General features: G+C 42.3%; 1 protein-coding gene across 1 annotated transcript; it reads left to right on the top strand.

Moving 5' to 3' along the window:
* Positions 1-3,595: 3,595 nt before the first annotated feature.
* On the top strand, positions 3,596-13,606 carry LOC108682489 (ras-related protein Rab6; the record flags this gene model as incomplete). The annotated part of the gene is given in 3 exon segments (XM_018171654.1): positions 3,596-3,685; positions 4,072-4,135; positions 12,888-13,606. Coding segments are annotated over 3 exon segments (228 nt in total), but the record flags the coding sequence as incomplete, so codon positions are not given.
* Between the last annotated feature and the right edge of the window lie 942 nt (positions 13,607-14,548).

Here is a 14,548-nt window from a genome sequence, read left to right as displayed (position 1 = left end):
ACGCGTATCCTGATCACTGCAACGCGTATCCTGATCACTGCAACGCGTATCCTGATCACTGCTACGCGTATCCTGATCACTGCAACGCGTATCCTGATCCCTGCAACGCGTATCTTGATCACTGCTACGCGTATCCTGATCACTGCAACGCGTATCCTGATCACTGCTACGCGTATCCTGATCACTGCAACGCGTATCCTGATCATTGCAACGCGTATCCTGATCATAACTTACACGCAGTATTTAATCCGATTAATGTTACCCGTAACACGAAAGCATACCAACATGCGTGCGCACCGCACAAGAATCCGTCTAGCATTATTAGAGACATGCAAGTTTATTTTCACATGAAAGCGCAAAAATTTATTATATTCAGAAGATTAACTGAGCGTCTACCCTTGGTGTTCACCTTACAGACATCTTACTTTGAAATAACATTGATTAAACGTTTTTTCATCGAAATCATGAGGATTTAACGTTTTCCTGCAGGGATTCATTTTCTGGTTGCGGATTTCCGTACGTTGTTCGTACGAGATCCTCAGTGCATGGTCGAAATAGCCGTATTCGTTATAACGAAGCAAACAAAATAGCTCGCTTTTAAATGTCTACGTAGCATTGCATCAAGTTGATCATCGCTGCTTTCATTTAAGGTTTGTTATGGTAATTGAAAAGCTGCTCACGTATTCTAATTATCTCCTTATTACTGCAGACTGCTAGTTGAGAATGACGAGGCTTTCGTATAAAGTTAGTAATTCGTGGCATCAAACGAAAAACATATTTTCCATATTCACGAAACTGGCAACATTCCCTATTAGTAAAAAGTTTTCTTTTAAAAGTTTCTTGGGATTTAAGCTCGCGTGTTCAGTGAATGAAGTTCACTATTAATTTTTGGGTTGATCTTTTGTAACCGGAATCTTATCCATGCAGTAATTAGCGGATGGTTACCCTTGTGCACCTCTCGTGCTCTGAAAGATGAACATGAACGTCGTAATTTAAATCTGAATTTATGTACGAATTCCATTTAAAAGCACAGAAAACGCACGTGTAGTGTTCACTTACAGAGGGTAATGTACACGCAGTGGCCTCGTTAAATAGCGTTGCATGTCTGCATGTGTGCGTAGCGCAGGTATGGAGAGAACTTTGCTGCAAGCTTTACATACATATAATGTTACCCAACATGTGCGTATTGATGCACAATGGTACATGGTACCTAACATGTGCGTATTGATGCACAATGGTACATGGTACCTAACATGTGCGTATTGATGCACAATGGTACATGGTACCTAACATGTGCATATTTATGCACAATGGTACATGGTACCTAACATGTGCGTATTGATGCACAATGGTACATGGTACCTAACATGTGCGTATTGATGCACAATGGTACATGGTACCTAACATGTGCATATTTATGCACAATTATACATCGTATGCTCATATGTGCATATTGATTTATTGATGCATATACTTGTGCGTATTGTGATATTGACGTACATGTGCAGCATATTACGGTATTGATGTCAATACATTTCATATGTCCTCGCAGTATTATTTTGTGGTATTTTTTGTATCGTCAATCGCCATGCACAACACAAAACTGATTGCACTACCTCCTAACTGATTGCACTACCTCCTAACTGATTGCACTACCGCCTAACTCATTGCACTACCTCCTAACTGATTGTACTACCTCCTAACTGATTGTACTACCTCCTAACTGATTGCACTACCTCCTAACTGATTGCACTACCTCCTAACTGATTGCACTACCTCNTAACCTGCTCCCCTCATAACCTGCTCCCCTCATAACCTGCTCCCCTCATAACCTGCTCCCCTCATAACCTGCTCCCCTCATAACCTGCTCCCCTCATAACCTGCTCCCCTCATAACCTGCTCCCCTCATAACCTGCTCCCCTCATAACCTGCTCCCCTCATAACCTGCTCCCCTCATAACCTGCTCCCCTCATAACCTGCTCCCCTCATAACCTGCTCCCCTCATAACCTGCTCCCCTCATAACCTGCTCCCCTCATAACCTGCTCCCCTCATAACCTGCTCCCCTCATAACCTGCTCCCCTCATAACCTGCTCCCCTCATAACCTGCTCCCCTCATAACCTGCTCCCCTCATAACCTGCTCCCCTCATAACCTGCTCCCCTCATAACCTGCTCCCCTCATAACCTGCTCCCCTCATAACCTGCTCCCCTCATAACCTGCTCCCCTCATAACCTGCTCCCCTCATAACCTGCTCCCCTCATAACCTGCTCCCCTCATAACCTGCTCCCCTCATAACCTGCTCCCCTCATAACCTGCTCCCCTCATAACCTGCTCCCCTCATAACCTGCTCCCCTCATAACCTGCTCCCCTCATAACCTGCTCCCCTCATAACCTGCTCCCCTCATAACCTGCTCCCCTCATAACCTGCTCCCCTCATAACCTGCTCCCCTCATAACCTGCTCCCCTCATAACCTGCTCCCCTCATAACCTGCTCCCCTCATAACCTGCTCCCCTCATAACCTGCTCCCCTCATAACCTGCTCCCCTCATAACCTGCTCCCCTCATAACCTGCTCCCCTCATAACCTGCTCCCCTCATAACCTGCTCCCCTCATAACCTGCTCCCCTCATAACCTGCTCCCCTCATAACCTGCTCCCCTCATAACCTGCTCCCCTCATAACCTGCTCCCCTCATAACCTGCTCCCCTCATAACCTGCTCCCCTCATAACCTGCTCCCCTCATAACCTGCTCCCCTCATAACCTGCTCCCCTCATAACCTGCTCCCCTCATAACCTGCTCCCCTCATAACCTGCTCCCCTCATAACCTGCTCCCCTCATAACCTGCTCCCCTCATAACCTGCTCCCCTCATAACCTGCTCCCCTCATAACCTGCTCCCCTCATAACCTGCTCCCCTCATAACCTGCTCCCCTCATAACCTGCTCCCCTCATAACCTGCTCCCCTCATAACCTGCTCCCCTCATAACCTGCTCCCCTCATAACCTGCTCCCCTCATAACCTGCTCCCCTCATAACCTGCTCCCCTCATAACCTGCTCCCCTCATAACCTGCTCCCCTCATAACCTGCTCCCCTCATAACCTGCTCCCCTCATAACCTGCTCCCCTCATAACCTGCTCCCCTCATAACCTGCTCCCCTCATAACCTGCTCCCCTCATAACCTGCTCCCCTCATAACCTGCTCCCCTCATAACCTGCTCCCCTCATAACCTGCTCCCCTCATAACCTGCTCCCCTCATAACCTGCTCCCCTCATAACCTGCTCCCCTCATAACCTGCTCCCCTCATAACCTGCTCCCCTCATAACCTGCTCCCCTCATAACCTGCTCCCCTCATAACCTGCTCCCCTCATAACCTGCTCCCCTCATAACCTGCTCCCCTCATAACCTGCTCCCCTCATAACCTGCTCCCCTCATAACCTGCTCCCCTCATAACCTGCTCCCCTCATAACCTGCTCCCCTCATAACCTGCTCCCCTCATAACCTGCTCCCCTCATAACCTGCTCCCCTCATAACCTGCTCCCCTCATAACCGGCTCCCCTCATAACCTGCTCCCCTCATAACCTGCTCCCCCTGCCCCCAGGTGTCCACGGAGGAGGGGGAGCGCAAAGCGAAGGAACTCAACGTCATGTTCATCGAGACCAGCGCTAAGGCGGGCTACAACGTCAAGCAGGTGTTGTGCTAACGCTAAGGCTGGCTACAACGTCGAGCAGGTGTTGTGCTAGCGCTAAGCGGTGTTGTGCTAGCGCTAAGCGCTGCTAATGCTACGTTCCGGCCCTAGTTTCGGAAACTATATACAAAAAAGGCAAAAGATGATTTTTTTTGAGAAAACAGCGCATTGGATATTTTTACTTTAAATATGGTTCGTTTTTGTATAGATTTATTGAAATTTCTGGATAGCCAATTGTGAAGGAAGGTTGCGTGCGAAATATTGTATTGGTGTGGCACGGTGCGCCTTGATATGGGAGTGCAGAGGAGGCTACTGTGCGACACACAACACACACATCACTGTGCGACACACAACACACACATCACTGTGCGACACACAACACACAGCAGTTATTCAGGCGAGTGGCCGCCGCTCTACCAGGCATGGAGTCGCCAGAGAATAAGAAGATCGACAGTATCCTTTATTGCTTACTTCATTATTGCCGTGCTGTCTTCATTATTATTATTATTATCTTGATACCTACATCTCTCTATTATGACTTGAATGCCTCCTTGTCACCTCTATATCCTCTCATAGTGATTTGAATATTTTCTGGTAAAATCGATTTCTCTTTCATTTACACTTTATCACCCATCACGCTTATCATCAGCCATCATTTTCGACATATAGAATCATTCCTCCCCATACCTCTCATTCTGATACTTATCTTCAATTCTATCATCATCTACTGCACAACTTTGGTTCAAGAACCCATCTGTTCTTCGCCTTAGTTCACGTACCGAACTTTTCGTTCCCGAAATATATTCATTGTGGACCGCACTCGGCGGTGCCATGACTGTCGGTGAACCAACGTTACATGTAGTCAATGCAGTATATTTCCTGCATAAAGGTTACTAGTACCTAGTCAATACTTCCTGTATAAAGGTTACATGTAGTCAATGTAATATATTTCCTGTATAAAGGTTACTAGTACCTAGTCAATATTTCCTGTATAAAGGTCACAAGTACCTAGTCAATATTTCCTGTATAAAGGTTACAAGTACCTAGTCAATGTAATATATTTCCTGTAAAAGGTTACATGTAGTCAATATAGTATATTTCCTGTATAAAGTACCTGACCTTCAGAACTAGTCGTAAACATGTTGTTTAGTTCGCTTTTAAACACGTGGGGCTCACGCTAAGTGTGTCAACAAAAACATATTAATATGTTAGAGTACTAGTATTGCTAGTCAATAACAAGAACATTAAGATGTATTAAAATATTAGTGTAAAACTAGTCAATAGTATGAATTTCACATAAATATCGCCGATGTGCGACGGCTGTAACGTCGATGTTTGTGTTGTGTTTCTCATCTTCCTGGATCCTGTAGCTTGCGGGCACAATGGTGGTGAGTACTGCAGTGTACTTTATTACTGTACTTTATTATTGTAAAGTTCATTGCAGAGTACTGGTAGTTTATTGCAGCATAATCCATCTCAACGTGCTGTATTGCAGTGTACCCCATAACAGAATACGTCATTACATTGTACTTCATTTCAGTGTACTATACTGCAGTGTACCTTATTGCGGTGATGCAACGCGACTAAACCTATGATATATTCCCTATACACTGCCTTCTTTATTCGGATGTGACGGAAGTAATAAGGGATGTGACGGAAGTAATAAGGGATGTGACGGAAGTAATAAGGGATGTGACGGAAGTAATAAGGGATGACTGCCCTCCAGCGCTTTCATTAATTAAGCCAATCCAAGTATATTTGGTGACTCTAATATTACTTGTAATATTAGAGTCAATAATAATATTTGGTGACTCTAAGTCTTGTTCTGTACGTCAATAATTTTTATTACTCAATAATTAATAAGATGTAGGTAACTAATAATTAATTCACAATGTGCATGTCACATTAATTAATAGCATGTCACTCCACAACTGCACGCGCATGCCCCCCCCTACGTACACAACTCAGCAGGCGTTCTGTTTTTTATTATTTTCTCCCCTTGTATTGCTTGTGTGTACAGCTGTTATTGCTTATCTGTACAGTCTGTATGTGTTATGGCTTTGTCGTACGACTGTACTATGTGACTTATCGTCAATATCGCTACAGGATCTGACATGAGCTATTAAGACGGCATTGATACTTAGTGTTGTTAATTTGATATTTATTATGTATAGTTATTGATGCGGCAATAATTGATACTTTAGCTGACTCTATAATTACTCGATGCGGCATGCATTCCATTTGTTTTAATAACTCAAGTTTATCCGGCATGAGTGACGATTTGCGTACCGTTTTTCGATCACGATTTGGTGATAAGCCATTACATATCAACAGCTAATGGACATGTCTGAAGTCTATCCGACAAACGCGCACATTTTTTCGTCAAACGCGCCCAATTCTTCGACAAAAACGCGCAATTCTCCTACAAACGCGCCCAATTCTCCGACAAAAATGCCCAATTCTCCGACAAAAATGCCCAATTATCCGACAAACGCGCCCGATTCTCCGACAAAAATGCCCAATTCTCTGACAAAAACGCCCAATTCTCCGACAAACGCGCCCAATTCTTCGACAAACGCGCCCAATTTTTCGACAAACGCGCCCAATCCTCGACAAACTCGCCCAATTCTCCGACAACACGTCCAATTCTCCGACAAACGCGCCAAATTCTCCGTCAAACGCGCCAAATTTTTTGACAGACGTGTACCATTTTCAGACTGATGTGTACAATTCTTCGACAAATTACATAATTCTGCAGTAACTGCATCGATAATCTTTCACTTGACCTTACAACGACCAAAATCATACTATTGAAATTTTCCCTGCGGATTGTGGGATGCTTATAAGCAGACTGCATAGAACAGACATTTCACTTTTCATACGCACGATTCCGATTTTTGTTCTAAGATAGGCAAATATATGAAAGTAAGAAGCAGATCTGCACGCGAGGACGTTTGCTTGATAGTAAAATGAGTTGCTTTTCAAATCCAACACTGAGCAAAGTGTCATGGCTGAAAGCTTTTCTTCACTGCAAAATGCACTGATCACATCTATGCGTTAACTTATTTCTGAACGGCGCGTGTGCAAGTTATACCGGTACCTATCAAAAGAAATGGATAAAAATTATTGCTATGATGTACCTTCATTTCGGTCATTTAAGAATAAAATTCATATCTGCTTAGTGGTATGAACTTATCTCTGTAAATCGAATTGCGGTTATCTAATTATGGCGATTTTCTTGCTTTTATATAATTTGTTGGATTGGATCGCCAGTCACATTGTATTCAGTACGCTATCTCCTGGCTGTAGGTAAGTTTTCACACACGTATCATTTGATCATGATTTTCTTCATTGGACACTTCTGATAACTTTGAATTGTATTCTATAGTATTCTACACTATTATGGGAAACTCTTGAGTGTGAATGTTTTTACTAACGGCTTTAAAACTTGGCTTGTGTAATGCTATTGTGTTGATATTAGATTGTTATTGGCTCAGCCCCAAACGTTTGAACTGGTGGTGGTGGGCTTCGGTTTACTATAGAAGCATCCTGCTGAGGCTGGCTCATTCTGTCGAACCAGTTGATTATTGCTGTATTCAATGATCCCTATCATCGTGCAATACGCCAGTGTGTTCCTGGCGGTATTATCGTATTTAAAAGGTCGGTTTCACCGAAGTAAACATGTCTGTTGTAATCGCAATAGGGTTTTTTCGGTGTCTCAAAACAACTTCATCTCGAGTGAATCTTCCCATCAATCACTCGGGGCCATTGATGGGAAAACACCAAGAGGCCTTCTTGAGGAATCTGTTCTATCATGACTCATGCTTCCTCACCTTGTGAATGTTATTAGCGTCTTTATCTCGGGTTATTCATGGTTTCATGACTCATTCCAGCAGGAGTTAATTCTCTCGTATATAAGGAATTTCACTTACATCCTGAGGTATTGTAATTTTTTATTCGGTTTTCTTGCTTATGCTACTTCATTTCCTCTGTTTTTTTTAATTATTCTGGGTACTCTGGGCCTTTAAAAATGTTTCCTAGGCCTCTTAAGGCCATTGCACGTATAGTTTTTCTGGATCCATGGAGTTGGGTGTCGCGGTGCGTTCATTTCTTCATGTGGTTGGGGCGTCGTCCCCGTGGCCTGGCCGGAGTTTTCCTTAACGCTGGTGACAACAGTGACGGAGGTCGTCCTCCGGGACACCGACAACGCCACGGACCTCGGCCGTACGGCCGACGGCAACTGCGCCTGCTGATGACGTGACCGTGGTGGCGACGGCCGCTTAGTGGCGTCACGACGGCCGGTAATGGACGCCACGTTCAGAGTCTGGATGACTGCACTACTGTTGGTGGATGCTATCACCTCAGCCTGGATTACACATGTTGACTCATGGTCATGACGATCCTCTCATTCACAATATATGAGTATTGGTTCCAAAGTTTATAGTTAAATTAGTTTCATTTGTAGTTTTTTGCGCGATGCTGTGCGCTCGCTTGGCCCAGTTTGGATATCGTGATCGGGACCCTGATTATATCTGCAGTCTCGTGGGACCTCTTACAGGGTCCTGCCAGATTCGGAATGGCGCTGCATGGCAATCCGGTTTCGTTGCAAGTCTCGCTGTTATTTTCTGAAATATTGGACTGATGGACGAACGAACGAAGTTTATAGTGTCTCAGTACATTGCCGGAGTGTCCTGAGAGCTCCGACTCTTGCGTGGACTGCATTGCAACGAACGAAAACGCGATGAAGAATGCGCTTCTTGATGAACCGTCTAGTACAGTAGGTTGCTTAGGCCATTGTCCCTCTAATGGTGAAAGCTACGCTCAGAGAAAAGAGAGAGTCATTTTCTAATTAGCGATGCATTCTTCACTATTTTGTGGGTAATTTTCACCTCGCTTAACCCGGCAAAAGGCCGTATCATTGCTACGTCCTATCCCTGCAGTGTTGTGAGTGGAAAATTGAGTAATGATATAAACAATATAGTCCCTTCATGAGAGCATACTTTAGACTCGCAAATCTCCTTAAATTTTCGTAACGAGCTTATGTACGACCAATCAAGTTACGTTGTCCCAACTTTCCTTAGAACGTCTTCTCATTCGTAGCTTTTTATCTGCTAGTGCATCTATATTTGTTTATTTTGTCCAATTTATAATGTTCAGGGTAATCTCGTGGTCTTTAATGTGCTCACTTTTCCTTGTTAATATCTAGTATGTGTCTATATGTAATAAAACCTTCGCTTTCATAGGAATAACATAGTACTTCAAATAAACAAATAACATGCAAGTATTGATGGTATAGGTTCCTTAAATGCTGTGTTGCGGTGAGTGCAGGACAGGGTGTGTAGGTCAGTGAACACTATAAAGAGACTATTATTAGAAGGTTATAGCCTCCTAAATGATGACAATGGTGCCGTAATGATTGTTCATCGTGATGTCCTGTAATGTAGGATCACATAACGAATTTGTTGTCCCGCATATCGACCTCCTCACAGGACAATTTTGACCTGATTAGTTCTACTAAACTCGACGTCTTGTCTTCGCGGGTTGTGCTAGTTTCTCTATAAGCGTTACTACAAATTTGCTATCAATGCTAATGAAGGATATCACCTGTAACTAACTTATTCTATATGGTAATGAGGAATAACTGTACGTAATTATTATATATAATAATGAGGAATATCTACTATATCTAACGTATTCTATATGCTCATTGTTTATTTCTATACCTTCAATGGCTTGAAAACAATGCTGAAATGCTATTGTCCTACGATAAAAGTATCAAATTACATAGGTATTGGACATCACATTAATGAGACTACGTAAAAATATTAGTTTGATCGTAAAAATGATCGTTCGAACGAATAATGGTGACATAAGGTTAGACGTTTATTTCATCATTAGATTGTTGATTGTACCGTAGAATAAGTGCTGCGGTTTCAACAAACTGACAGCGACGCAACTCGGTACATCTTGTGTCCACTCTCTACGAGACCAATTCAGCCCACACCTTGTTCATTATCTGCAGTATATTTTTACAACTTCTTCCCTTTGTCACACTTGATTCATTATAATTATTTTTTGAACGATATTTTCTCTCTGAGGAAATATTTGTTAGTAGTAACGGTTAGCAGTGGCATGCTTGTATCATGTTAAGAACATGATCGAGATAAATCAATTTAATTTAATTACGAAACTTTAGCTTCCTGCGACGCTTAACTACGGCCATTTGCCTGGAGCTTGCCACGTGTTGAATTCCGTGAGTGTTCATCTGTTGAGTAGCAACATGCCATGTCTGGCATGTTGAATGCATTAGATGAAATGCCGAGCATGTTAAATGGCATGCATATAGCATTTTTAAAAAAACATTCCTTGGAAGCGGCTCGAACAACTCCCACCAGCCACATGATGCATCTCTCGAAACATATTTCACTAGTTGGTGTTGAAAGTTAGCGTTGCGCAGCTGCGTTGATAAACATCAAACACTTGAAATGCCTTCATCTTGGTACGTGCCTACACTTCAGTTGCGTTTGCGTCACGGTTAGTTTGTTTCTAATGCTGGTCATATTTTTGGATTTGTATCTCTTTTCAAAATTATGTTCGCTTTATTTGGGGCTGATGTACGCCGGCGATAAAAATATTTAATTTTCAGTGTGTATTTTAGTTCTATTTGCGCGCGCTTGTCACGTTCATGCATTTTTTATGAGATAGTAGCGTTACTGTTTGTTTAAGAAAGTAGCGTTATACAATCATATGTGCAACGGCCCAGTTGCTTCTGCTTGTGCCAACTGATCACTTGGAAGCTTTAGTATATGGAAGCGCAGTAAAATATTCTCTTATTGTTTTCGAACTAGTGACCTGGTCTAATGGAAGTTACGGTGCTTGTTAGCCTTGCGATGAGGCATTCAGCGGTTAATGGTAATTTTATCCTCCTAAATATAGCACCATAAATGTGAACTTAGGCTACGGTTTACATGCGAATGCATTTTTATGGCCAGGTTTTAAACAATGCTGAACAGACCAAGGGTTGACATTATTTCGCTACCAATATTTTATCGTGGAGCCTAATTTTTTTCGATGAGTTTACTTTGTTTTTATTTTGTCGATTTGCAAGAAAAATATTTGTACTTGATTTCTGTTAAAATTAAAATCATTGATTATGTTTTTAACTTGTTTCTTGAACGTCGTAATTCGGTTCCCAGATGTGTTTTAAAGGCATGATAGTTTTGCTAAGAAGTCCCCCTTATTGATTACTAGTTATTAAACTGCTACATGCAGGTTGCCGAATTATGCATGTCGAGTTACGCGAGCTATTACTTTTACTTCATTTACTTGCGTTATTTCTTTACTTCAGTTCCCGTTTACCTGAGCTTCGCGTCTGTTATTCTGGTGTCTATATATAGTCTCTAATAAACTGCATTCGTTAAATTAGTCAACTTATTATCCTCTCTCGACGTTCATTTCTCTGAACAATGTATTACTTTCTGCTCTGAAACAAGGCTTCGTGTAATTGCCCTTTATATTTCTGAGCCATGTTCTCTATATACTAAGAATAAGTTATGATAATGAGTGATGATTGCATACATAGCAGTCATTATGTCAGCGACCGTCTCTCTACCAACCTGCCTACGCACGCTTCAATTGCCTCATTATACTCATACTTATGTTATCAAGACACAGGCTTGTTTGCTGTGCTAAATCATGAAATTACGATTCTTAATTCCTCAAAAAAATATGTATGCTTGCTGACAACAATGGAGTTCCTGGGACAGATTAAAGATAAATTTCGTTATGAAGCATGCACATGCACTTGTATTTTTATATTATTGATTTTTGCGTTTTGTGCTTTGATTTTAGCAGCTTATCATGTTGATGTGCATGTACTTCACGACTGCACTAAGCATCCATGTTCGTACATGTTGGAGGCATAATGCGCAGTACACGCAAGTACAACCTAATTACTACGCGTGTACACGCAAGTACAACCTAATTACTAGGTGAGTACACGCAAGTACAACCTAATTACTACGCGACATGTGCGTTCATGTTGGATTGATGATGGGCACATGTTTATTCATGCTAGCTAGTGTGAGTGCTACTCGTTTGGTCAGCGTTCTATGTTGTGCATGTTGCTTGTCGTCTAACATGTGGTTCTCCGTCCATCATGTGGGTGATCAATTAAAATAGGTAATCTAATAACACGATCAAATATACCTGTAATGTGAATAAATTATGCTGTTAGATTTTATATCATTAGTACATTATAGCATATAGCTATAATATTTGTCCAGTGCGTTCATGCGAACCACATCATGAAAACGAAATTACATCGGCAATATATAAATATATTGCGTTCATTAACAAAAAAAATCATTAAGTCTATTTCAATTTTGTCATACTTTTTTTGTAAATTATGAAACCGATCGTTCTATTTTTATTCTTGCTACAGGGCGACTGTGGCAAAATCTTACCACCTTTCCCTTCATCAAGTTACACCACCTTTCCCCTCATCAAGTTACACCACCTTTCCCCTCATCAAGTTACACCACCTCTCCCCTCATCAAGTTACACCACCTTTCCCCTCATCAAATTACACCACCTTTCCCCTCATCAAATTACACCACATTTCCCCTCATCAAGTTACACCACCTTTCCCCTCATCAAGGTACACCACCTTTCCCCTCGTCAAGTTACACCACCTTTCCCCTCATCAAGTTACACCACCTTTTCCCTCATCAAGTTACACCACCTTTCCCCTCATCAAGGTACACCACCTTTCCCCTCATCAAGTTACACCACCTTTCCCCTCGTCAAACTATACCACCTTTCCCCTCATCAAGTTACACCACCTTTCCCCTCGTCAAACTATACCACCTTTTTTCTCGTCAAATTGCGCCATCTTTCCCCTCGTCAAATTACACCACCTTTCCTCTCGTCAAACTACACCACCTTTCCCCTCATCAAGTTCCACCACCTTTCCCCTCGTCAAACCATACCACCTTTTTTTCTCGTCAAATTACGCCACCTTTCCCCCACATTTTAATTCCTAGAAGTTCTATTGAATTTAATGTTCATTTTAAATGTTTCACATATCATACATGTGCTTTAACATTTTCACGTGTTTCTCCCGCTAGTATACGCTGGATTTTCACAGGATCTTATTACTTTAATATTCTCACTTCTTGGTAATTTCCTTAAGCCTTTACATCAGCCGTGGACCTGCGCCCTAACCCCCCTCCCCAGGACGCCCCCCAGGACCAGGAAGGGGGAGGTTGCATCTGCTAGGACACCGCTGCCTTGCTGTAGGATCCCCTTATCTTATCCTATAATCAGAACATCCTATATGAACTCCTTCTGAACATCAGGAGTTTATTCTTTTGAACTTATCCTATGCGCCGGATGATCTTTTAGAACTGATTATTTCTACAGCATCATCTTACGTTAATCTCGGCTCCAGAAGACGCTCTGTGCAATCCCATATGCAGATATACTCTTATTTAATACTACACGTTGATCCTCTTCTGCATTTATAGGTATAAAAGTCTCATTTATCTCAACCTGTATAATAATGTATACTTTCTTCACTCTGGACTCGCCTGTCACTAACATTCTATTTACTTCAATTTGTCGTCGCGAAATTTTTCAGCTTATACAGAGACATTTACCTTAGGAAATTCTATGTATTAATAACTCAATTAGGTTCAGTTTAAATTATTTTCTCCTGGCTAGCGAGTTTACATGCAGCGCCACCCCCGACAATCGCCCCCTACAGAGAAACCCCAAAAAATGGCCCTCTAAAGAGCAACCCCCGGCAATCGCCCCTTACAGAGCCAACCTTAGGCAATCGTCCCCTAAAGAGCAAACCTCCGGCAATCGTCCCCTAAAGAGCAACCCCCGGCAATCGTCCCCTAAAGAGCAACCCCCGGCAATCGTCCCGATTTCTCGTTGGGGGCCGTTAGCAGGGGATTTCTCGTTGGGACGGCAATCGCCCCTAAAGAGCAAACCCCGGCCATCGCCCCCTACAGAAAGACCCACAACAATGGCCCCCTAAAGAGCAACCCCCGGCAATCGTCCCCTAATGAGCAACCCCTGGCAATCGTCCCCTAAAGAGCAACCTCCGGCAATCGTCCCCTCATGCCACTCCAGCGACCCCGGCATCCCTGGAGGGATGAATATGACAATGTTCGGCCCCACATTCATCACTAACCAGGCGGTGTGATGAGGCATTCCTGGAGTGGCATAAGGGCATGAATATGCCATGTTTCATCACTAACTGGGCATTAAACCTTACTAGTCTACCCTTACTCAGCATGTTTCCACACTAACTCGTTTATTTTTAGTTACATGCTTTTCCTTTTCATCTCTGTAATTAATGCTATTTATGTTTCTTCTGAAAATTATGTTGTCTGGCAAATGACAGGATCTCCGTATTGTTAAACTTGTCACATTCGCATAATAATTAGTTATAATTTATACATCACAATTGCTTTTCCTGAGGTCAGAGCAGCTACTTCGTGTTCCCGATTTATTAATCCTCTTGTTTCAATTCTAGTCTTCGGCTCCAAATATGAATTGAGTTTCTAAATAGTGAAGGAACCTGCGCTCTCTGCGATGGCCATTTATATTTACAAGTTATTTGTGATGGCTAGAACGAGTATTGTCAACTACAATGTCTTCGTCAACACAAAATGGTATGTCCTGTTATGCACGAAGCTTCATTCCATTCGTATTTATATTCAGAACACTTTACTAAATGCTTACCGAATTTTTCGATAGAAAAGATTGAAATTTATCGCTATTTAGATACTGTGGATTTAAGAATAATAGCATGTAATTCTTATAAAGATGAAGACCATTTCGTTTTTTATGTAA

This window comes from Hyalella azteca, unplaced genomic scaffold (genome assembly GCF_000764305.2).
Source record: "Hyalella azteca isolate HAZT.00-mixed unplaced genomic scaffold, Hazt_2.0.2 contig8569, whole genome shotgun sequence".
NCBI classification, from domain to species: domain Eukaryota; kingdom Metazoa; phylum Arthropoda; class Malacostraca; order Amphipoda; family Hyalellidae; genus Hyalella; species Hyalella azteca.
This window is presented reverse-complemented; position numbering and strand designations above follow the sequence as displayed.